The 25,210-nt window shown below is 51.6% G+C and overlaps 1 protein-coding gene across 2 annotated transcripts; it reads left to right on the top strand.

Moving 5' to 3' along the window:
• The first annotated feature begins 228 nt into the window (after positions 1-228).
• On the top strand, positions 229-18,447 carry KIF18B (kinesin family member 18B). 2 transcript variants are annotated; one of them, XM_014849395.3, is made up of 16 exons: positions 229-348; positions 7,678-8,004; positions 8,653-8,810; positions 9,162-9,266; positions 9,468-9,578; positions 9,659-9,856; positions 9,993-10,169; positions 10,891-10,965; positions 11,117-11,217; positions 11,636-11,813; positions 12,156-12,283; positions 14,853-15,058; positions 15,340-15,865; positions 16,799-16,888; positions 17,385-17,485; positions 17,699-18,447. In XM_014849395.3, exons 2-16 carry the CDS (start codon positions 7,686-7,688, stop codon positions 17,803-17,805), a joined length of 2,580 nt encoding a protein of 859 aa, XP_014704881.3. In that variant the 5' UTR covers positions 229-348; positions 7,678-7,685; the 3' UTR covers positions 17,806-18,447. The 2 variants fall into 2 exon arrangements, with proteins under 2 accessions (XP_014704881.3, XP_070339481.1); XM_070483380.1 differs by lacking the exon at positions 17,385-17,485 and having other exon boundaries at positions 230-348; positions 17,699-18,441.
• Positions 18,448-25,210: the final 6,763 nt, after the last annotated feature.

The following is a 25,210-nucleotide window of genomic DNA, read 5'->3' as shown; positions in this document are numbered from 1 at the left end:
ACATCCATGCTCTCCTAGGTGAGTAGGAAGGGCAGGATATTGCGGAGACATTACCTCAAAAGCTCGAGCCAGCAGGAAGGGGAAGTGCGCAAGCGCACTGTCTGCAGCTCCCGCCACCAGCGAGCTGTACTTTGTTACTTAGGAAACAGCCAATCAGAGATCCGGACGGTGACCAATGGGAAGCGCGGAGGAGCCGACCCGGCTAATTTGAACGCGCGACGCAGGGGGGAGGTTGGCGCGGGTGGGGGAGGGTGTGGGGCGTGCTCTCGCGTGCTGGGGGGGCTCCAGTCTGCGGCGCAGGGACCCGGCAGCGAGCCGGCGACACCAGCGGCGGGGAACCGACGAAGGGTAAGCGCTGACCCACGGCGGAGCCGGCCCCGGGGGCTCCTGCGCGCAGATCCCTGACGCGCGGACTCGGCAGCTCAGGGCGGAAGCCCGAGCCTGGCCTCTTTCATGCCGGACACGTAGGGGCAGCGTGGAGACCCAGCAGGTTCTGTGTGGTCCCCTCTGAACAGGATGAGGGCCGGGGCAGGGGGCAGGGTGCTTCCTTCCACATCTGCGCGGGAGATCGGGACCCGCTCTGCTCATTTGTACTGCACCTAGACTGGGTCCGCGCTTCTGCACCGGGGCCCGGCCCTCTGTACATCGGCTCTGTGAAAGGTCCTCTCGCTCGTGTGTAAGGAACAATTGGGTCCTCCTGTACAGTAGAACTGGACACTGGGACCTCTTGCACATCTGTGTGGAGTAGCTAAGACCCTCTCCGCACATCTATAAAGAACTGATTGCCCAGCTGTGCCAGCGGCCCTAACTTAGTTACTAGGGCACTTAGTAAGTACTTGATTGAATAAAGGAAGGAATGAAAGAACATCTGTATGACAGAAAACCAGGCCTTCTGCTCCTAGGATGCCTCTCCTCTTAGTTTTGACCCTTTAAGGTACTGTGCCATGAAAAACGGGATTTTACTGCAGACATTGGTTTTTCTGGCATCACGGAGAAATGCTGCATGTCCTATCAATTCAAATAATAATGGTAAACATTTATTGAGCACTTACCAGATTTGAATTAACTCATTTATTCTCATAACAACCCTATGAAGTAGATACTAATATTGTTTACATTTCATAGTTTGGGAAACAGAGAAGTTAAGCCTAACTCAGAGGAAAACATCTACAAAATTTTTCTGAATGCGCTTCTCAGTGTTGTACTGCTTTCTCCAATCTCTGTTCTGTTTCCTCTCCCATCACCGCTTCCCATGCTTCAACAATGCCAACTATCCAATCCTTCTCTGCTTATTTCATGATTGAATTCCCCCACCCTCAGAGAGATATTTTAATGTGTCTCAATTTGATGGTCTTTGTATCATCCAATCCAGCTCCATTTATACCTTTTTTAAAAAAGTATACAAATACCATATTTTTAGAGGCATAAAAATTGTCTCTATCTGACCACAAAACAAATCTAAAGAGTGCAAACCATATTCTCTTTCCATAAGCAATTAGGTTAAAAATGCAGAAGAAAAAGAAATTAAATCAACATTTGGATATTAAAAAAAAAAAGCCACTTAGTCAAACAGGATATCATAATTGTAATTAAAAGATAATTAGCATGGGACAGTGATAATACTACTAATAAAATTTGTAGGATGCATTTAAAGCAACACTTGGAGGGTAATTTTTAGTCTTAAATACTTACATTTGAGCTTTTTTTTTCAGCTGAAAGTTAGTGGGGCAAACTTCCAACTTTAGTAAGACAGAACAGAACAGCAGAATCAATGTGTAGATAATAAAAGAAGGCGTTAAAAGCAGAAATTAATGAAATAGATTTTATTATATAAGAGAGAGGATTAACTTAGCCAAAAGCTGACCTTTGAAAAGACTAATAAAAAAGCCAAACCTCTGGCAATATTGATTAAGAAATAAAGAAAAGAAACATAGAAAAAATGATCTTAGGAATGAAAATAGGGACATAACTTCAGTTACTGAGAGATTAGAAGGCAGAGACTTCAATGGAACACCCTTTTTGACAATGCTTTTGGACAATTTTCTAGGAAAAAACAACTTACCAAAATTGACTCAAGAAGTTATGGAAATTTTGAACAGACCTAGGACCATTGAGGAAATTGAATTCATTTACAATGTATCTTCACACACATCCAAAAAAACCCACCTTGCTGTCGGTGGCATAGCGGTTAAATTCACATGCTCCCCGCTTCCACCCAGGGTTCACAGGTTTGGATCCGGGCACGGTCTTGCACACTGCTCATTAAGCCATGCTGTGGCGGAGTCCCACATACAAAAAATTGAGGAAGACTGGCAGAAATATTAGCTCAGGGCCAATCTTCCTCACCAAAAACAAACAAACAAAAAGTCACCAAACTCCACCAGAAATTTACAGGCAATTGGAAGAAATTATTCTAATCTTATACAAACTCTCCCTAAAAAAGAGAAAACATTTCCAGTCTGTTTTGTGACACCAAAAATGAGACAAAGAATATTACAATCCAATCTCTTTTATAAATGTAGTTATAAAAATCTTGGATAAAATATTAACAATCAGAAGCCAGCAATGTATAAAAAAAATACATTATGATGAACTTGGTTTTATCCCAGGAATATGAGAATAGTTTAACATTATAAAATCTATTAATACAATCTACATATTTATAGATTAAAGGAGAAAATGTATCCTATTAGGCACAGAAATAGAATTCAATAAAATTCAATACCATTCATGATTTTTTAAAAATTTGGTAAACTAGAAATAGAGGTAAATTTCCTTAAACCAACAAAGAGCGAAATAAAAGGAGCATCCCCTATAAAATCGGGAAAGAGACAAGATTGCTCACTATTGCTGCTTCTCTTCAATATTGTATTGGAGGTCCTAGCCTAAACTGTAAGACAAGAAAAATAAAAATGGTAAGGTTAGAAAAGAATAAACAAAACTATCATGAGTTATAGCCTTATGATTGTCTATTTAAAAAAAAAAAAAAAACGCAGCTCCTTCCTCCGCACATGACCTGTAGAAAGAACCAGTGGTCCCTGGCTGTTGTTCGCTGGGTGCTAAGGTTAGGGAGGCGGGAGCTGCAAACCCAGCTGCAGGCCGGAAGAGCCTGGGGTGAAGTGCTGTGCCTCTTTGACGATCAGAGTGAGGTGCAGTTTGGGCTTGCTACTTACCATCCATGTGACAAGTTCCTGAGCCTCAGTTTCCTTTGTAGAGTAGGGATGGAACAATCGTATCAATAACCACATAATGAGACTGTGAAGGTTAAACTGACACCGTTTGTAAAGCACGCAGCATAGTACCTGATACATAGGAAGCCCTCAATAAATGGCAGCTGTAACAGTAATCATTTTTAGACTTTTGGATTCAGACTCTGCTCTTGTCTGGCCTTTATTCATTCATGGACAAATATTATTCAGCATCTGCTGCATGCTGGGTGTGGTGCCCAGGCATGTGGAGTGCACAGACTATATCAGAAGAGGGTCCTGCTCTCTTGCAGCTTAAGGACGAGAAACTCGAGTATGTGAGAGTTATGAAGGAGCAATCAAGGGGACGATAGCAACTCCTGTACAAATACAACATCCAAGGGCTAGGCCCCTTCCCTGCCTTCCTGGCTCCTAATGTCTGCAGGCAGACCCCCTCACGTCCTCAGAAATTCTTCTCCAGGGGCTTCTAAGCTTGGGCTTGTTTGACCTGTCCCTGTGAGGGTAGGCAGAGGAGGCCATCCTTAAAACAACTGAATCTTGGCTTCCCAGCCCCAGCTCCGCAGCGAACTAGCCTTTGGGATTTAATGAGCTGCCCTGGGTTAGAAACAGGACGTGACTGTAGCTGGCTCAGAACCCTGAAGATCTTATTAAAGAATCATCTCCCTTGTACTTTGGGCTGAAATGCTCTTTCCAACCGAGGATCAAAGCAAACTTGACAAACGTTCTCTCATTAATCTCCCTATCCCCCTGGGGCGGGAGCAGATCGGTAGCTGTTCTCTCTGGCTCTCAGAGGGGGAAGCTGATGCGACATCGACATGGTGTGGCTGGTGGAAAGACCTCTCCACCAGTCAGATGCAGAGCAGGGACCAGGACCCTGGCATCCTAGCTGCCCCTATGCCAAGTGTCACCCGCCCCCCACCCCGAGCCCCCAGCACTGTCTCAGGAAGAAGGAAAACATCTCATTAGGCAAACAGTCTGCCTCGCTGGCCCTCAGGAGGCGGAGAGGAGAGAACTGTAAAGGTTATGCGCACTCCGCTGCCAGTGCCCTTTTTAATTTCCTGCTTAGAATGTTAGGCTGCTCCGTGGCTCCTCCTCAGCTACAAGCCTCCCTGTGGGGAGCTGGCACTGCTGTTAAGGCAGCCGATGTAGACCCAGACTGTGGGGCCAGGCACCCTCTGCCTTCACTTCCCTGGGTACAGGAGTGGGGTTCCCTGGGGTGGGAATGCGAGGATGAGAGGAACTCTAACTCTCTGTGAGTGTTGAAAATTAGGTACAGTCCATAAATCTGAAAGTGTTTGCAGTGTACATAATGCTGGTTACATAAAAGGGATTATGATTATTATACAAACATAAGGGACCGTTACAACAATGCGATCATGAGAGCATAATCTATAATCTCATTATAAGGCAGTATACAGGCTCTGCAGTCAGACATCCTGGGTTGGAACCAGGCTCTGTCATTTACGAGCATTGGAATCTTGGGCAAATTGCTTAACCCTCTCTGTCTCAGTTTTCTCATTGAAAATGAGTATAATAATAGTATCTGTCTTGCGGGATTGCAATGGAGATGAAAAGAGATGATACATGTAAGGTGCTTAAAACAGTCGCTGACATAGTGAGCACTTAGCTGTTATGTTTATTCTTATGGCAGTCTGATTGCTGGACAGGAACGGAATTATACACAGCTGAAAGGATTATTATTGGTTGATATCTTTCTTTTGTTTTGTGTGCAGAAGTAATGAAGAACTTTGGGAGTGAGGGGGCAGGAGTTTCAAATCAGCTCGATTCTGCCACATTCCCAAAGGAAAACATGAGTTGTTTGCTGGAGCATTATGTAGAAATCCCACTTTTCTTTGCTGAACGACCTTGGTAATTTGACTGGTCAGCAGGACCTTATCTTTCCTGGGGAAGCGATCGCCTATTCACCACCACCCCCCCCCCCCCCAGGAACACCCCCTCTTCCTTACCTCTGTTAATATATCCCCAGAGTTGAACTTTTCCAGGACATCTATGACTCCTGCCTTCCAAAAATTCCATCTTTACCCTTGGTAGGCTGGCTTGAAGGAGAAATGAAAAACCAGGGAGAGAGGCCTGAGGGTAACATAAGAGGGAACAGGCAAATAAATGTTTGGAACTGTGACCAGGTCAACATTAGGAAATGTGTCTATGTCACCCTCTACATTAACAGATTAAAGGAGAAACATTGTGATCATCTCAGCCAGTGCCAAAAAAAGCATGTGATAAAACTTAACACCCATTCCTAATGGGCAGTGAAGGGTGGGGAATTAAATATAGAAGAGCTAAAAATAGAAAGTAACTGTCATTATTTGCAAACTATATCATCATTTAATTGAAAAACCTAAGAGAATCAATGACAATCTATTAGAACTAATAAGGAAGCTTAGCAGTGTGGCCAGATACAAGATCTGCATACAGAAATCAGTAGCTTTCCCATGTTCTGGCAAAAATGAATTAGAAAATGTAATTTTAAAAAGAGCCTATTCACAATATAACAGAGGCTATACAATTAGTAATAAACCTATCAAGAAATCTACAAAACCCATGTGAGAAAAACTATAAAATTTTACTGAAGATTATAAAGTTGTGAGTAATGAAAAGAGATGCTATATTCCTAGAGGGGGAGACTTGATACTGTAAAGATGCCAATTCTCCTCATATTAATCTATAAATTCAAAATAATCCCAATTAAAATCTTAGCAGGATTTTTCATAGAACTCCATAAGCTGATTCTAAAGCCATACGCAAGACAGGATGCCCAAGAATAGCCAAGAAAAAGAACAATGAGGTTATATATTATAGAACCACAGTAATTACAACAGTGAGTTACTGGAAAAGGAACAGACTATCAGTAGAACAGAACGGAGAGTCCAGGAACAAATTCATCTTTCTATGAGAACTGAGTTATGTTAAATGTGGCATTTCAAATTGGTGGAGAAAGAATGCACAATTTAATAAATGATCTTAAGATAATTGTTTACCATTTGGAAAGAAAAGTTATTTAGAAATCTCCTCACACCATTCACACACAGAAATAAATTTCCTCTGGACAAAGACCTAAATATAAGAAAAAGTATTACACAGAAATGTAAGAAAAGTGTTTATTACCTTGGGGAAGGAATGTCTTCTTAAATATGACATAAAAACCATAAAAGTTGACACATTTGACCTTTTAAAAATTGAAAACTTCACTATGGCCAGGGTGGGATTTTTTTCCAAGAATGCATGGTTGGTTTGATACCCAAGAATAATATCAAATGATTTACCACATCAACGAAATAAAGGAGTAAAAAACATATAAGCATATCAAGAGATGCTGAAAGAGCATTAGATAAAATTCTAGACGTTCCTAATAACAACTCTAAGTAAAATAAAAATAGAAGAAACTACTAATATGATAATGAATATTTGTCCAAAACGAATTTCTAAATCGTGATGCACTAAACCCGTTTCCTTTAAAATCAAGACAGGGATGCCCATTATCATCATGATTATCCAACTTTGTTTTGGAAGTTCTAGGGATTGCAATAGACGAGAAATAAAATATTTAGTATAAATACAGAGAAAAAGGGTAAAAAAGTTCTTTTCTGATATATAATTGTATAGTCAGAAAACCCAATAAGCCCTAATAAAAAATGATTGGAATTAATAAGAGAGTTTGAGGGTGGTGATTACAAGGCAAATATAAAAATCAATCATGTTTCTCCATACCAGCAATTACCACCTGGAAATAGAGATGGGGAAGGGTGTTCCATTCATAAAAGCAATTAAGTCCATAAAGTACTTGGGAATTACATCAAAAGGACAATTACAGAACCCATCTGAAGAGATAGAAAACTACAAAATCTTATTGAGGGGTATAAAAATATCTGAACAAATAGAAAGGCAATAGCCATATTCTTGCATGAAAAGGTTTACTATAAAATAAATATGTAAATTTAATACAATTCCAATTGTAATACCAATAAGGTGTGTGTGTGTGTGTGTGTGTGTGTGTTGGAGGCTGTTCTGGGTTGGGAATGGAATTGATAAAATTTTCTTAAAGTCAAATAGAACAATAAATGCCTGAAAATAGCCAAGAAAATCATGAAAAAGGCTAATGTGGGGGGTGGTTCTTGCTTTACTGAATAAAAAGCATATTGTAAAAGGAAGGAATGGAAAAAGTGTCAGTGTAGTGTCGGCACAAGGGTAAACAGATTAGTGGAACATGATAGAGAACCCAGTAATAGGCCTCTGAAAAAATATAGTCATTTGCATATGACAAAGTGGTATTTCAAGTAAGAAAGAGATATTTATTAATAATTGGTACTAACGCCAATATTCTTATTCTCTTGAGGTATAAAATGAAGATCAGCTGTTGGAGGGTGAGAGGATACCTTGAATACTAGGCTGAGGGGGCACCTGGTCATACCTGGGGTCCAACTGGTCCTATCTCCATCATGTCTCTGCCTAGGTGTTGCCATGGTGATGGCGGTGGAGGACAGTGTGGTGCGGGTGGTGGTGCGAGTGCGGCCCCCGACGTTGCGGGAGCTGGAGAGTCAGCGGCAGCCTGTGGTTCAGGTGGTAGACGAACGGGTCCTGGTGTTCGACCCTGAGGAGCCCGATGGGGGCTTCCCTGGCCTGAAGTGGGGCAGCACCCATGACGGCCCCAAGAAGAAAGGCAAAGACCTGACGTTTGTCTTTGACCGGGTCTTCGGTGAGGCGGCCACCCAACAGGACGTGTTCCAGCACACCACCCACAGCATCCTGGACAGCTTTCTCCAAGGCTACAACTGCTCAGGTGAGAACCCCCGGTGAGGAGGACGGGCCCTGATTGGCAGCGGCCTTTCCTCCCTGCCTCCTAAGCGCTTCATGTGTCATATGATGGATGCCCACCTCCCTCCCCCTCAGCTGGGCAGGCACTTGCTGAGGAGGACTCTGGCCCTTGCGTTCTCTGTGGGTCCCCCATTCGTTCTTCTCCTGTGTGTAAGGCACTCTACTGGGCCCTGGGATATAGTAGCAGACCAGCCAGACATGGTTCCTATCCTTTTGATGCTTACATTCTAGAGAGGGGAGAAGTCACTAATCACGAAGTCACACCCGCAAGTGTGTGGCTGTGAACTAAGGTAGGTGACATAAGGGGAAGAGGGCCTTCAACAGAAGAAGCCACCTAGACTGGAGAAGGCTTCCCTGAGGAGGGGATCAGTCCCCACTGCAGTGGAGACCCCTTTACCCTTGAATCCACAGGCCTATAGGAGAGCCAGGACATACACACAGAGAACATGGGGGCTGCGAGTGGGTAGGAGCAGGGGAACTGTGCACATCAAGGCAAAACAAAGGAGCTGGGGGAGGAGGGCAGGGCCAAGCCGGTGGACATGAACTGGGGGAGCCCCTAGAGAAGGCAGATCTGGCCCTGCCACCACCCTACTCCCTACTCTGTCCTCTGTAGTGTTTGCCTATGGGGCCACCGGGGCTGGGAAGACACACACCATGCTGGGAAGAGAGGGAGACCCTGGCATCATGTACCTGACCACCATGGAGCTGTACAGGCGACTGGAGGCCCGCCAGGAGGAGAAGCAATTCGAGGTGCTCATCAGCTACCAGGAGGTATGGCGTTCCCCCCTCAGGACTGGCGGTTCCATCCCTCGTTCATCCCTCTCACCTGAAGGGGGAGTGGAGTGGAGTGGAGTGAGCAGGTCGGGGAGAGGGTGGTAGGAAGCGGGCGATGGGGGCTTGGTGAGAGCTCAGAGGGCAGTTACAGCTCGGGGAGAGACTGCCTGCGAACTAAGCCGGCCCGTCCTGCTCCTGTCCTTTCATGTCATCCGGCAAAGTGCTGCTCATGGCGTGGCATCTTGTCATGCTTCCCCTGCCCAGCCACTCAGCCCTCCTCCAGCCTCCAGGGGAGCTTTCCTGACGGGTCCCCTCCCTCAGGTCTCTCCCTTCTTCCTTTTTCCTCAGGTGTACAATGAGCAGATCCACGACCTCTTGGAGCCCAAGGGGCCCCTTGCCATCCGTGAGGACCCCGACAAGGGGGTGGTGGTGCAAGGACTTTCCTTCCACCAGGTGTGGGATTGGGCTCGGGTGGCACAAGCAGCCCCATTGGTCCTCTGGGGTTCCTTCACCAGGCAGGTTGAGGATGCCCTGGATCCCATGGTGGTGGCGGTAGCAAGAGGGTGACATGGGTTCTGGCGAGCAGCCCTCCTGTTATGGGAAAAGTCCTGGTTGGGGAGACCACAGTCCCTTTCCTGGGCATCTCTTCTATAGCCAGCCTCAGCTGAGCAGCTGCTGGAGATGCTGACAAGGGGGAACCGTAACCGCAAGCAGCACCCCACTGATGCCAACGCTACTTCCTCCCGTTCCCATGCCATCTTCCAGGTGAGAGGGGTCACAGGTCAGAGCCTGCAGCCTGGCCTCCTGATGCCTGGTGCCCCCTCACCCCTGCCGTCTGCCCCCAGGTCTTTGTGAAGCAGCAGGACCGGGTTCCAGGTCTGACCCAGGCCCTTCAGGTGGCCAAGATGAGCCTGATTGACCTGGCTGGTTCAGAGCGGGCATCCAGCACCCAGGCGAAGGGGGAGCGGCTACGGGAGGGTGCCAACATCAACCGCTCTCTGCTGGCCCTCATCAATGTCCTCAACGCCCTGGCTGACGCAAAGGTAGAGCTGCACAGACCTAGGGTCCTCCCCAGGACAGCGCCTGAGGGCCTAAAGCCAAGGGTCCCTTCCTCCAGCCCTGGGCCAAAGGCTGCCGGGGCCCAGCCACCTCAGCCCACACCCTCTTGCTGTCCCCCAGGGCCGCAAGTCCCATGTGCCCTACCGGGACAGCAAACTGACCCGCCTGCTCAAGGACTCCATCGGAGGCAACTGCCGCACAGTGATGATTGCCGCCATCAGCCCCTCCAGCCTGGCCTACGAGGACACTTACAACACCCTCAAGTATGCCGACCGGGCCAAGGAGATCAAACTCTCGGTGCGTGCCAGCCAGGAATGGCCAGCCTGGTGTTGGGGAGCCCCCAGGCTGGGGGTGAGGCGGACAAGACCCACACAGCTTCCTATGGTACCTGGAGAAAGTATTCCCCCAAAGTGGAGGGAAGAAGTTCCCTAGCCTCTGTCTTCAGGGAAATTCTTTGTGGTAGAAGTGACACAGTCCCCATCCTTGGGAAGACCCCAGTTGGGAGAGAGGCAGGACAGTCTCTCTCCAAGACTTGAAAAAAGAGTAAAATGTCACAGCACTGGGATGACCAAGGCAGAATCATCTCAAGAGGGAGGCAAGGGGAGCAGGTGGCCAAGTGTCAGCCAGTGATCTTCTTCAGACTTGTTTTTAGCGGCAGGACCCTGTTTTCAACCAAACAACACAAACGTCAACATATAACACAGATAAAAGTGGAGTTGCTGTGGTTTCTCCTGCCGCCTCCAGGCAGCCCTGGCGCTCCTGGAGCTGCTGCTGAGAAGCCCTGGCCTGGCGAGAGTGTATTGGTCAGGCAGTCAGTGGTCTTGGGCTCAAAAGTGTCCTCCTGCCTCTTGCTGTGGCCTCAGGCAAGCCGCTGACCTTCCCGGGTCTGTTTCCCCAGTGGGGAGGGGAGTCTCGGGAACGTGAGTGAGGCGTCTAGCGTGGGGCCTGGCCGTTAGAAGTGGCTGCCAAAAGCTGCTGTAACGAACAAACCAATCCCTCCCCTGTGCCCCCACCTCAGCTGAAGAGCAACGTGATCAGCCTGGACTGTCACATCAGCCAGTACGCCACCATCTGCCAGCAGCTCCAGGCTGAGGTGAGGAACTTGCCTGAGGAGCTTGACCAGGAGGCCTGGAGGGCACCCAGGCTCGGGGGCAGGAGAGCAGGAGACAAGAGCGCTGGGGTGTGGCCGGGGCCCTGTGCCCACCCCTCGCCTCCTACGCTCACCTGGGCTGCTTCGGTTCCAGGTGGCCGCCCTGAGGGAGAAGCTCCGAGTGTATGAGGCAGGAGCCCAGGCTCCACAGCAGGACCTCCCACAGTCCCCCACGGCGGGCCCTCCACAACCACTGTGAGTTCTGCTGTACATACCTGCCCCCTCCTTCAGCTCGGCAGAGAAAGCCCCCCCTTCTCCAGCTCCTGCAGGGCTAGGCCTCCTTGCTTCTCTTCTGACACCTAGGGCTAGAGGTCCCCACCTGGTGTCCAGAACACTGATTGCTCTGTGTCAAATGAGTAAATGACACCCAGACCATAGAAGCAGCATCTACTATTCAAAAGAAGGTGCTGTTAAGGGGAGGGTGTCATTGTTTCCTAAACCAGGAAATCCCTGACTCCTCCCACCCTCAGCTACTGCCCACTAGTTACCCAAGCCTCCATCCCTTACGGGCTCTATGCCACTTGGTGCCACAGAGATCCTGCCCCCTCCCTGCTCTCCCTACGTGCCCCTGTTCCCACCTCTCAAACCCTCATTTTCCCCTTGGCGTTCCCAGTGCTCCCCCACCATCCCACCTTCCCAGCCAGCCCTGCACCCCAGAGCTCCACCCAGGGTCTGCAGTCCTTCAGGAGGAGAGCCTGGGGAAAGAGCCCCAGCTGGAGAGGGTCATGGAAGAGAACTCTTCAGACCAGGAGCAGCCCCTGGAGGACAAGGACGAAGGCTCAGCCCAGGAGGTAGGACTTGGAGCTGATAGAATATTGGAGGAAATGCCTCTCCCCAGCTGATAGAGTCCCTTCAGTCCCGGGTTCTCTAGCTGGATGTCATTAGGAGGCTCTCAGATCCTGTGCAGGAAGGAAAACTCAGGTCCTGTGTGTCTGGAAGTGAGGAGCATGTGTGTTACCAGAAGAGGAGCAGGGAGGGAGGAGGAGACTGGGAGAGAAAGTCTCTTAGAGGACCTGGTCGACCCAGGAGCCATCATTCCTACTCTTGGAGGAGAGGAAGATTTTAAGAGCTGCTTACGGAGGGAGGCAGGCCACACTAGACCCTCCATCTCTCTGTGACTCTCTTTCTCTTAGGTCCCAATCCAGGTGCCAGAGCAGAACCTTAGACACCCACCACCAGGGTCCCCTGGCCTGACCCTGCAGCCTAAGCCAGATGCGGGACGCCTCTCACCACAGAACCCAAGCAGGGACCATTCTAAGCAGTAGGTGTCTTCTTGCTCTTCTCTGGAGCCAAGAAGGGAGGTGATGGGTGCCAGCCCCCTGGGGTGGGAGTTGGTGTTAATTACGCCACAAAAGCTCTGCTTCTGCCCTAGCTGAGTCGTCTTTTTTCATCAATGTCCCTTATCTGCTTTCAACAACTTGATGTTATCAGCTACTCTGTTTACTTATCATCATCTCTATTTATTCTTCCATGTAGCTGGCAGCCCAACAGGAGGGAAGCCAGGCACCACATTCCATCCAGACAGCTGGCACGCACCGAGTTAGGGTAGGGCCGCCTGAGCTCTCGCTCTGCTTTGCAGGCTGAGGAAGGGACAGCCTTCCTGAGTCAGGTGTTTAGTGTGTCTCCTCGTCCACAGACTGACTGTGGCTATTCTTCTCAGAAGGAAATACAAAACACCACCCAAAGCCAAAGAGAGATGGGTTTTGGACCATTCTTTCTGTGCTTAATAGAGAGGTGCTGCTAGTATTTTTTTCCCTCGGCCTCCAGAACATAAATCCCCTGCCACTTAGCTTTGCTCCTGCCAGCCCCTGTCCACCCTCCGCAGCACGCTTCACACTAGGCAATGTATTTAAAGCTTCCAGACAGAAGGGCCTGTTTAATTTTATTTCTTGTTGGGGAGTGTCTGTTCCCGAGTCAGCAAAAATGCTGCAGCCTGAATAATCAGTGGCTCATTATCTGTTTCCTGCTGCCGACTCCCGGGGGCCCTGGAGTGGCAAGGATGCACTGGCAGGATGTCCCCTTGGCCTCCAGGGCTCCCACCGATGACTCAGGGTCTCTGCCTGGTGTCCCCCATTGTGAGCAGAGAGGACACCAGGGTTCTCATTTCTGCTTTGCCTCTGGTTTTGTGGTCTCTGACAAGTTGCTTCAACCTTGGCTATGATTTGGGGAATCATAGTCCTTATTCTTCCTACTTCTTAGAGCTAATAATAGATACTAATGAAAATGTGACAGAAGACCCCATGTAACAGGGGCTGCAGAACATTCTAGATCATCTCCATACTTGGAAACACCCTAACAACCAGATAATCGAATATAATTTCTCTTTGGCTTTAGACTTTAGAATCTTAGACCACCAGGGCACTGAGTAGATCTTAGATTTTCCGGTTCAGTGGTTTTTCAGAATTTTTTTAGCTGCAAAGTCCTTTCTTCAAATGAAATCTCATGCTGGAGTCTAATTTGTAGAACAGACACAGCAGAGCTGCTTCATTTATAATGTCCTCTGATGGATTTCTTGAAATCTAATTTGAAAACCCCTGATATAGACCAACTCCTCATTTGTTAGATGGGGTACTGAGGCATTTGCCCAGGGCCACACAGTGAGAGGGATGGGACCAGACCTGGGTCATCTGACATCCAGGCCAATGCATTTCTCCCCAAACACCCACTCCTCTCAGTAGTCTAATCTTATAACGTGTGGTTCAGGCGGATATAGAATGAGTTTCTGCTGTGTCCTTTTTAAATTATATCCTGCCTTCTTTGAAGAAGGCCTGGAGGCTGCTTTATAAAATGAGTTGGGGTTCCCTGAGGCCGGAGGAGGGGTTGAGAGATGTCCGGGCAGGTAGCGCTACTTGAGGATAAATTATTGGCTATGAACAATTCCCACCGAGATAATTGTGTTTATTCTTTTATCATAGGTGTGCCTTACAGAAGGTAAATTTGCTTTATTAGAATCTGAATTTACAACATCAGGAATCTCATTACTCTCATAATTTCCTTTAAATAGCCCTCAGTGTATATGAAGTACACGTTGATTCGTACATACTCTTTCAGGATCCCAACCATTAAATAGAAAGCGCAGACTGAATGCATTTTTGAGGTCCCCTCAGAACCAAGATCAGCACGGCCTGTCTTATTTATTCTCCTCTTTTCCTAACAAGGTAGATGGTATTATTTCCATTTTACGGGAAACCATAGTTAGCCAACCTCATAGTGCTTAGCATATGCCAGGTACTCTTCAAACACTTTATACATAAAATAACTCATCTCATCTTGCCAACAACCCTATGAGGTGGGCGCATTTGTCCTCCCCATTTTAAGGATGTGGAGACTGAGGGTCAGCAATGATCTGAGATCACACAGCTGGGAAGTGGGAGCTGGGGTTTGAGCAGGCAGTCTGACTTGAGCCTGGCTCTTTCCTGCTACCTTACATTGCCCCTCGGGTAAATGGACTTTCTCAGGATCACAGCCCTAGTAGGTAGGTGGCAGAGCTGAGAGGAAACTCAGACCTTCTGAGTCCAAGGCTACTTAGCCCCATTTCCCTATTTCCCAGGTCACTGTCTCCCTCAGGGGGCATGTTTAGTGGTGAAGCCTCCTACCATTACCTGTGACTATCTCCACCTGCCTTGGTCTTGAGCAAGGTTGTGGCAGAGTAGGAGCCACAGCTGAGACGGTGGTGAGGCCAGCCAGCCAGGCTGGGGCAAGGCAGGAGGGAGCCGGGGGCCAGCCCACGTGTGCTCCTCACCACACCTGGAGCAGTGGGGCCATGTGCAAGGCAGAGGGGCCTGGCCCACCCTGTCTGAGTAGGGTGGGGATCCCCTTCCCTGTTCCAGGTTGGCCCTGAAGGTGCTGTGCCTGGCCCAGCGGCAGTACTCCCTGCTCCAAGCGGCCAACCTCCTGACCCCTGACGTGATTGCAGAGTTTGAGGCTCTGCAGCAGCTGGTGCAAGAGGAGAAAGCTGAGCCTGGACCAGAGGCCTCGGAGACTCCTGGCCCAGCCAGGGGGCCACCTCCCGCTCAGGAGCTGTGTTCAGAGTCAAGTGAGTCTCACCCCTGCTCTGCCTGTGCCCATCAGTGCCGTCTCCAAGGCCCAGCTGGTGCTGAGGGATGGCCGGGTCCTCGGATGCTGGGTTATGCCATGGTTGGAGGCTGGGCCCTGGGATCATGGACTTGTGCACACAGAGAAGCCCCAGGAGTCCCAGCAGACCTGAGGAGTTAGGGCTCCTGCACGTCTCCAGTGTCTCTCTCCCCAAACTAGAAATTCTCCTTCCTTCTGGCCAGTCCCTGATCTCCCCTTAACACCCTGCTTCTCTGTGCCCAGAGTCTCCCGGATACTCTGGCCCCGTGACCCGGACCATGGCAAGGCAACTGAGTGGCCTCATGCACACTCTGGGGGTCCCACCTGGGCCTCACCGTACCCCAGCCCAGGCATCTCAGTGGCCCAGGGAGAAGAAGAGGAAGAGACCAAGCCCCTTGGAGCCAGACAGCCCCCCGGCCCCAAAGCCAGGGAGCAAGCACCAGCGCCAGTCCTTCCTGCCCTGCCTGAGGAGGGGGTCCTTGCCTGAGGCTCAGCCTTCATTCGGGACCACCACCCCCAAAGGCGAAAGGGCCTCCTCCCCCTGCCACTCCCCTCGCTTCTGCCCAGCCACGGTCATCAAAAGCCGGGTGCCCCTGGGCCCTTCTGCCATGCAGAACTGCTCCACCCCTCTGGCCCTGCCCACTCGGGACCTCAATGCCACCTTTGATCTCTCTGAGGAGCCCCCTTCAAAGCTTGGTTTCCACGAATGCGTCGGCTGGGAGAATGTCCCCCAGGAGCTGAACAGGCTGGATCAGCCCTTCATCCCCAGGTGGGTCTCCCTTCCTGCCTCCCTCCCAGCAAGGGGTCAGGAGTCAGCGAGACAGAGGTGCTGGCCAGCACTTGCTGTCTCTTTACCTTTGGTCTCATCGGTGGTGCTCCCCAGGCCCCAGAGGGCAGAATATACAGTTCCCATGGAGGCGGTGCTCCTCTCAGCGGCCCTGCCTTGTCTGTCCAAACTTCAAGGGCACCAGCTTCGTGCTGCTTTGTGGCACGCCCACGAGTAGCTGATGGGACCCCTCTTGAGGAGGGTTGGCAGGGAGCAGGAGTAACGAAGTGAGCCAGTCCTCTATTCCTCTGCATTGCTTGGGCCTTTGGCCCGGTCCAGTTCTGTGTTGCACTGGGAAATACCTGTTTCTGCCCCTTCCACCTCCAGATTTTACCCTCCAGCCCAGCATCTGGAACTGGGAGGGGGGGTGGTCCTCAGAAAATTTTATTCAGCATTTTTCAATGAGAAGATGAAGATCTCACCCTCGCCTTCCACCCATGGGGCAGGGTAGGGGAACAGCAACCGGCCCAGGACAGTCCAAGGCCAAGAACAAGTGCCAGACTGACCTGTACTTGTGAGGCCAAGGGTGGCAGGCTGCCCACCCTACCCCCTGCCCCTCCTACAGCCTGAACCACCTCTCAGTAACAAGCTCAGAGCTGGGCAGGTGGAAGGGTGAAATTGTTTGAACTCTAGTTCCCTGGATGCGCCAGAAACTGACATCTGGATGTTCTCCCAGAACAGGCCTGTCACTCAGCTGTCAGCCCAGGCTGAGTGAGGCAGGAGAGGAATCCACCTCTTAGGAGGAGGAAACCTCAGAGGTCATCTTGTCCAACCTCCCCGCCCTGCAAGCTGGAGGCTGGAGGGAGGAGACGCTGACTCCCTTTTCTGGTTTCCTGCTGATCTGCCTCCCTTTGCCTTCCTTCCTCCCTCCCGCAGTGGACGCATGCCTCTGTTCACCATGAAAGGCCCCAAGCCAACATCTTCCTTCCCTGGAACCTCAGCCCACAAGAAGAGGCGCATTGTGAGGTGAGATGGGAGTGGTATCGGGGGGAGAGCTTTCGCCAGGGCAGTGCACACCCAGGCCAACTATAGGCCCCGGCTGTGTCTCTGGACCCCTTGCAGCCAGGTGCCGGGGGTCTTGTGAGCAGGGCCCACGTGTGGTTCTCTGACTGAGGTCCTCTTAGCCCTTGCTATTGCAGGATTACACTAGAGGTGACAGGGATCTCCCTCCTTTAGCTAAAGGCCGCAGGCCCCCTCTCCGCGAGGGAGGCATTCAGTGTCCACTGGTTAATCTGGGGAATGGACTACCCATCCCCCCACGCTACTTCCCTCCCACACCCCACTAAGCTCCCCTTCCCCCTACTCCTCCTCCTGCCCTCATATCTGACCTTGGAAGCTCTTGGTGCTCAGCCACCCCCTGCTCTCAAGGCGTGGCGTCTAGCTCTGTCCCCCGCACCCGGCACTGTGGTCCAGAGGCATGGCTGTGACCTTCCCACCTTCCTTCCTTCCTTCCATCCCTCAGTTCCTCAGTCTCCTGCTCACTAGGAGTTGCCCGGCGCCGCAGCCGCATCGCCCGTCTGCCCGGCAGCACCTTGCGGCCAGCTGGGCCCCTGGCAATCCCAGGTGACTGGCAGTGGGGACAGGGATGGTCTGGGCCATGGTGGCAGATGAAGACAAGAAGTAGGTGGGGACAGGGTGGGCCAAGACCCAGGTGAGAGGAGTGCCTGGGGTACTTCTGAGCATCTCTGGGATCCTGATGAGAGAGGTGGGGGAGGGGAATGGTGGGACAGAGCCTCACTTTTCTCCTTCCTCCCTGCCTCCCCCATCTGGCTGCAGAGCCCCCCTCCAGCCCCCGCTGCCCTGGCAACCGGAGGAACCAGAAGGAACTGATGGGGGTTGGGGGAGCACTGTCAGCTGGGAGCTGCGTTGCCAAGGTGTCCTGATCACTGGCCCCTCTCGGACTCTGGAGTGGCCTGCACCCTGACTGGCCCCCCTCAGCTTGGAGCAATTTGTGCCAACACCCTCTTCCTTCATTAACACTCCTCCCCGAGCCATTCATTCTGCTACTCACCCTCGTCCTTAAACTCTTGTTACACTCAGCTTCTCAGCGTGTATATATTCATTTGTGGGTGTTAACGTGTTGCCATTTTAAAGGATGCTGCCATCTTTCCCCCCAGATTATAATGCCCTCTGTGCAGGCAGGTGGCTTTTGGGGGTTTTGTCCCTGCCCCTAGTCTCACACAAGGCTCAGTGCAATGACAGCCACTGCGCAGGGTAGGAAAGAGCCCCAGCACCAGGCCACAGTCCTGGCAATGGTGCAGACAATCAGTAGCGGTGCCTCGATTTCCAAGTGAAGACAGCTTTGTTGTTTTTACCCTGTTGTAAACAGGACACATTCAGTGTAAAAAGAAGTGTAAAGAAGAAAGGGAAGTTCAGTCTTAATGCTAGCCTGGATACAAGAGCTGTTAATACTTGGGTTTATATCCTCTGATCCTTTATTTCTGCATATTTACATATATATGTACATGTAGATATAGCTATATATTTTTATTATAATGATGAATAAACCATCTCCATCCTGGGTGTATGTTTCTCTCTGTACACTTGGGTGGGCTAGCATCACCTCCCCTTTCTCATCTTCCCACTCTTCCAGACCTCAAGAAACTTCCAAGTATAGAAAACACTCTCCCTCCGCCTCCTCCTGCAGCCTTAGGTCTGGCTGGGTGAACCCTGCTCCTTACTCTGCAGCCTCGTCCTCCACTAAGGGCCTCTGCTCCTCAGCATTGAAGAAGCTGTTGCGCCTGGAGGCCTGTTCCCTCTGCCGACAGCTTGGGCTGGGTTCTAGGAGTCCTGCCATCAAGGAGAGCATTTTAGTGGTCCCCAGGTCTTAGGTGAGGCTCCAGGCTAGGCCTCAACTGGCTTGAACCCAGAGCAAGCTTCCTCCCACTGGCTCTAAAAGCCCCACTTCCCACCGCATTCGTGGCCTTCCTCTCCATTGAGCTGGATTGTGACAGTTCCACACAAGTTTACCTCTGTCTCTCCAGGAAGACATGGCTGGCTGAATGAATGAATAGTGCAAACAAAATTACAGGAGACTGTGTTTAACTTGCTTCTGAAAACAAACATGTTAAAGGTATTTAGTACATTGTGAGTAGTCTGTAAATAATGCTGCTGATTTCAAATGAGTCCTCGCTGCTCTGGGGGAGCTGTCTCCTCCTCCGCCTGACGAGCCCCTCACCGCTCAGCTTCAACTTCTTTTTGGAGGAATGGAGAGGAGAAAGCACAGAGGAGCACTGAGTTCCTCCCGGCTGCAGGCTTCTCACGAAACTTCACAATCTTATAAGGTATAATGAGGGAATAGACTCAAAAAGGTTAATAAAATGTGCCTGGAGTCAGACAGCAAGTGGCAGCACCAGGATTCAGACCAGGGTCTGCTTCTTTGCATGACACCGAGTTGCTTCCCTTTAGAAGTGAACAGACATCGTTTCTTTCCGCATGCCTGGGGTTGCCTCCTCTCCAATTAATCTTAATGAGTTTTTTCCCCCGTGTACCATGATTCCCACAGAAGCACTCACAGCTTCTCATGTGTAGCCCCCAGCGGCCTGGCGTGGTGCCTTGACCTTAGAAGGCCTCACTGAGTGCTGGTTGGATTCAAATTGAATGACCTCCTCATTTCCTGGGGCCCTCCCATACATTATCTCATTTGATTGTCACCATCAACCTGCAAGTGAGGAAGCAGCGGGCACAGGGCACGGCAGCTGGTAACTAGGGCCAGGAGGGCAAGCTTCAGACAACAGAGTCCACTGCACGAGGCAGAATTCGCTTGGGCTGGGGGCAGCTTGCAAGAGGAAGAGGTCACTCTTGACAAGGATGTTCTGCAGCTGGCCATTCGCTCAGCAAACATTTGTGGCTCTGTGGTGCAAAATGTGCTCTCTGGTGACCCATTAAATGTACAAGGACTCTGCCGATGGAGTTATGCACATGTGGCTCCTGCCCTCAATCACAGGAGGCCGGGCTGAGAGTGCTCGCTGCATGGTGTCCCACTTGCCGGGAGGCAGCCTGGCTGGTCTGAGCTTCTCAGGGAGCTGGCGGAGGCGGAGGGTGGCAGCAAGCTGACAGCCAGCTCCCAGCTGACCTCTGGGCAGCGAGGAGGCTCTGAGATTGGATTGTTCTTACGTAAAGAGAGTCATCCACGAGACACAGCAATCGATGGCTCGCCCGTCCACTGCGGGCCCAGCCTGATCTAAGGCACCTTTCCCTGCGTCACCCCACCTCTTCCACCTTGGGGATCTGTGCAGAGACCCTCACTCCACTTTTAGGAGTTTAGAAGTATTCTCTTCCTAGACCCTTTTCACCCACCTCAGACCCCTCAGTTCATATCTAGACCCTGCCCTGGGCACAAATTCCTGCCCAGTTCAGAGAACCAGGCTCAGTGCCAGGAGCTGCAGACACAGAGAACAAGACATAGTCCCTTCATGCAAGGAGTCAGGATGGCACCTGTCCCTGTCACCTGAGTGTAAGCCCAAACCTCCATTAGTGTTGGGACCTGTAAGGGGAGGGGACTAGGCTTTCTCCTCTGGGTCCCCCCCAGATCCCCAGCCATTGGCTTGGCCCCCACAGGGGATTCCATCACCAACGGGGAGCTTCCCAGGCAGCTGCTAACTCAGTGCCCTGCCTGCAAGACCCCTGCTTGTCTGTCCTCAGGTTCCTCCAGGACTGTCCCTTTGGCTCTTGGCTAAGTTTGCGGAAACCCGGTTCCCAGACCTAATCTAGTTCATGGCTGTCTTCCCCTCCTCCATGGTTCTTTTATGAAGAGGGGCCCAGGAGGCTTGGGATGGAAGTTTCGGGAGTAGACAGGACCAGAGTCACCTGAGGGGCCTGGAAACCATGGCTGTGCTTTCCAGTTCACCCCAAAGGCTCCCCTCAGCTCACCCACAGCCTTCCTACCCCCACTCCCTGGCTCATCCTGTCTATTTGGACGCCCACTGGATTGGAAATAACAGGCTGCCCGCCAGTCCTCTCCTCCCACCAGGGACACATCTGGTCCCCGCCTCTCGCCCTCCCAGAGGGATGCATTCAGTCAGGCAGGGAGACAGAGGGGAATGGGGAGAAAAGCAGATCGGGGGAAAGCAATTACAAAGCCACTTTCAGGGTTAGAGGCTGGAGTGGGCCCGGGCTGAGGGAGAAACAGGGAGAGAAAGGGCCTGAGCTTATTAACCCCAACACAGCAGCCTGACCCCTCGGTCTGCGAAGGGGAAGGAGTCTGGAGGCTCAGCCAAGAGCCCTTCTGCAGCCACAGGAGTCGGGCACTTCTAACCATCAGAGCCTAGCTGGGCACAGGCTGAGGAGGGGAGAAGGAACTGACCCGGGCCTGAGGCAGCCCTCCAACTGACAGCAGGAGACAACCCCTGCCCTCAAGGAGCTCCCATCTGACAGTGAACCGTAAGCGCTCGGATCAGGATGCTCCCATCCGGGGAGAGGACGGCTTCTGTCCTCTGGGTGCCTTAGTCTGAAGGGGGAGACAGACCCTACCCTTAGGGAGATCCCGTTCGGAAGGGAAGACATAGGTCCTAGCATCAGGACCTCCCATCTGCCAGGAGAGCCATGGGCCCTCTCCTTGGGAAGACTCAGGCTGAGGCACAGAAGAGACCCACACCCACGGGAGACAGTGACACACCAAAAGCTTCTCGGATGGAGTTGTGGCCTCAAGTCTAGGGTTGGGGAAGGGCAAGGATGGAGGGACAGAGCCCATCAGGCAATAAAGCAGGTTGGGGATGAGCATCTACTCTGAGTCTCCTCCGGGGCAGTTGGAGATCACTTGCACTTGTCCCCTAGGAGACCCAAAGCCACAAACAACTAGTGGCCTGGAGGCAAATGGTGCTGACTCCCACCCTCTCTCCACTGGCTGCTGCCCCCCTGTGTCCTGTCCACACTGCCAGGTAACTGCCCAGGGACAGGGAGGCAGCCCACACACTGTCACTGCCCCACCCCCAGTGGAGTCACAGGACACGGTAGCCCCTCCAGAAGATGCAGCTCCCACCCTTTGGGGCCCACCCCATCACACATGTGCTACCGTGTTCATAGGTAAAGCATCTGGACGGTGTTATTAAATGGAAGCTATGATTTCTTGAGCACCTGCTGTGTCCGGCTTTCGCTGATTTTATTCTCACAACTACCTTGGAAGTAAGGATGGCAAGTCCCCATTTTGCAGATGTGGAAATGGGGACTCAGAAAAGCTTGCTGAAGTCATCCAAGATCATACAGCTATTGAGTGGCCGCAGCCTTGCTCTCTCCCCTAGAGGGCACTGCCATCGCAGCCAGAGACAACTCCAGAGAGTAAACGGGGTGATCCCGCTGGGTGATCCTAAATTAGGTTTAAGAAAGCCCTCCTGCAGCTGTGAGACGGGCTTCCTCATTGCCTCTAAAGGGAGGTCAGTGGCTCTGCAGCCACTCAGACCTGGGCAGCCGGGCACTGCCATCTAGTGGCCACCGGGTCCCAGCTCCCTTCCTCCGGGATGGGCTACAGAATGGATAGACTCAGCGGTAGCCAAGGGGTGGGCCAGAGAGACCCACATTCTCTTCATCCCACCCAGGCTTGCTGACCACCATGTGGTGCCAGGCGCTGGGAGAGGGGCAGGGACTCAAGTGGATCTGGTGGGTGGCAGTCCAGGGGCAAAACAACCGTTTGAATTAAAGGCTGGCAAATTTGGAAAACACTGGGCACCTTGTGTGTGGGTTGAGGCCAGGTGTTTGTCCCGGGAAGCATGTGGGCTCTGCCCCACAGGCAGGAGGGCATCCTGGCACAGGGGGTGGGAGGTCATCTTGTCCCCACCTCGGCTCCAAGCCGGAAACAGCTTGGCTGAAGGCCCTATGGAGGGGCATCCAGGTGTCCTCTCTCCATAGCTCACATCTTCTGCCATCTAGTCCAGAAGTCAGTCCGAGATTGGCCTGAGACTTTGAATGTTGAGGCCCAAATGGGTGAAGCAGGAGAGGAGGTGCCGTATTGGTGGGGCCTGAGCCAGGCTGGGAGGATGGGGGCAGTGGTGGAGGCCGGGAGCTAGGTCTGCCTGGGGCGGATGTGCATCACAGTGTAATCAGAAGCAGAGAGAGAGAAGGGAACTGTCCAACAACAGGGCTGGGTTAAATTAACGCATACCGTGGAAAACCGTGCAGCTGTTAAAATGATGATGTAGATAAATATTTATTGATATGGAAAGATGTTCGCAACATATTGTCGAGCGAAAAAAGCAAATTACAAAATAATTTGTAGAGCATGAGCCCACTTGTGAAAAAACAAATTTATGTGTGTGGGAAAAAATCTGATAGTGTTTATCTCCAGGTGGCAAAATAATGGCTAATTAATTTTTTTTTGTTTCATTTATCTGTATTTTCTGATTTTTCTACAAAGCATGTATAATAAAAAATGATGAAAGTTTGGCAAACAAACACTACCAAGCGTGTCTTCCTCTTTGCTTCTCTGTGTGGACATCTTCAGATGGTTAAGGCTGAGTGTGGGGATGGCTCTGAGGGTCAGATGGGGGTTGAAGGTGGAGGGAGAAAGCCCGGCCTGTGACAGGGGCCCAGGGAGGTGACTGACGAGGTGGAGGGTGGGGCCTCCCTCTGCTGCTGCCCACACAAGCCTGGTGTCTTGCATACACAGGTACTGTCCACTGAGCATGGCTGACAAGCCCTTCCTGCCCTTGTACGTCTTTCTCCTCCAGGATTGCTTTGCACTCAGTTCAACTAGATTTCACCTGAACAAAGAGAGGAGGCCACACACCTACTTGCCCTGCAAGCTGGAAGGGCAGCCACTCGCAGCCACAGAGAGGAGTTGGCACAAGAGTTTGTCCCCAGTCTTGCTCTTCCTTCAGTGCCTCCTGTCCTCCCGCAGCTCTACAACCCACAGCGGGATCAAAAGTCACTAGGCGTCCCCTCCTCCAGACTCCCCTCCCCAAGTCCCTGCTCAGGCCCTGGGGTGGGATGTGGCTAGAGACTCAAAGACTCTCGCCTCCTCTCTCTGCACCGGGACTCACTGGGGGAAACCTTGGTAAGCAGCCTATAACACGCCCAAATGAAGAGCATCTCCCCTGCTGTGGGGCAGGGGGCATTGCCCCAACAGAGCCCAAGGGCCTGAGCTGGCTCTGAGAGCTGGGGCTGCTCTGAGAGCAGCCAGGCCTTTTCTGCAGAGCTAGAGACCTGCCAGTGCTGGGCTGGCCGCCCCCTCAGGGCCTTTCCCTGGTGCCCACTGAATGACTCACCTTGGCACAGACACAATGGCTGGGAGTGGGCACAGAGCCTGCTCCCCACGGCACCCCAGCCCCTCTCAGATGTTTTCCGAGAAGCTCTTTGAGCAGGGGGCTTGGGCTGCACCCCGCCTAACATCCTGGCTTCTTGGGACAAAAACAGCACAGCCCCCCGGGGGCTGCTGTTGCTGTGCGGCGCCCTCACCGGCAGTGGAGAACAAGGCCCCATTCAGCAAGTGCCCAAGAAAAGGGAGCAGAGGCCCAGGCATGGGCAGTGGGCAGAGGGGGGCGGGGAGAGGAACACTACCCACTTCCCAGCAGTCCAAGGACGCAGACGGGCGAGGGGCCTGGGTGGGACGCTGACCCTGTGGAACCAGAGTAGAAGGGGTAGATGGATCTGAACTCTCAAGGGGCAACAGGGCCCAGGTCCTGGGCTCCTAGTTTGGATCCAGTGACTCCTCGGTTCCCAAACCCACCTCTCCCCAGACCCCCAGCCCATCTTCTCTGCCTTATGTGTGGGAACTCGAAGGAAATAAATCTCCAGTGTGAGAGTGGTGAGGGGTGGCCAGGGAAACAGCCTGATGCAGGAACAAGATGAGAGTCAGGACAGCCAGCTCATCCATAAACGCTTTGTGGAGCTGACAAGACCAGGGCTGGGGTGGGGGTGCATGGAGGCTGGGCGAGGGAGGGGTGAGCCCAGTGGGACTGAAGCGGGGGCTTAAGAGTGGCCCAGGGAGAGGGCCAGAGAGTGTAGTACCTGCCCCCTCTTGCCCAATCAGGACCCTCAATTGACCCTCCAGACAAAGCGCTGGTGTCCAACTCTAGCCCACAGCCCCAGAACTGCAGGATGGGGAGAAAGAAGCAATGCGGGACGTCTGTGTTCGGAGGGGAGGACTCCAGCCATCTGTTGGGAATGGGGCTCAACAGGAAACTGTAACATAGGCTGTTTTTTGAGGATGTAGAACAGGTTTGTTCTTTGCCAAATTCCCAGCACCTAGCAGGCACTCACTGGAAGGAGGAGGCTGAGTGAGGGAAGGCCTGAGTTATGGGATCTAAGAGCTGGAACAAGGTCAGAGGTCATCTGGTCCAGCCCTTTCTTGACTAA

This window comes from Equus asinus, chromosome 13 (assembly GCF_041296235.1).
Source record: "Equus asinus isolate D_3611 breed Donkey chromosome 13, EquAss-T2T_v2, whole genome shotgun sequence".
Taxonomy (NCBI): Eukaryota; Metazoa; Chordata; class Mammalia; order Perissodactyla; family Equidae; genus Equus; species Equus asinus.
The sequence above is the reverse complement of the archived record's forward strand: the minus strand, read 5'-3'. Positions and strand labels throughout refer to the sequence as shown.

What these genes read in the sequence shown, in the direction of transcription:
- KIF18B (XM_014849395.3), top strand. Translation starts at nt 7,686, where the DNA reads ATGGTGATGGCGGTGGAGGACAGTGTGGTGCGGGTGGTGGTGCGAGTG. An exon ending in AAGGACTTTCCTTCCACCAG is followed by an intron (nt 9,267 to 9,467) that starts GTGTGGGATTGG and finishes TCTCTTCTATAG; the next exon opens with CCAGCCTCAGCTGAGCAGCT. An exon ending in ACGAAGGCTCAGCCCAGGAG is followed by an intron (nt 11,814 to 12,155) that starts GTAGGACTTGGA and finishes TCTTTCTCTTAG; the next exon opens with GTCCCAATCCAGGTGCCAGA.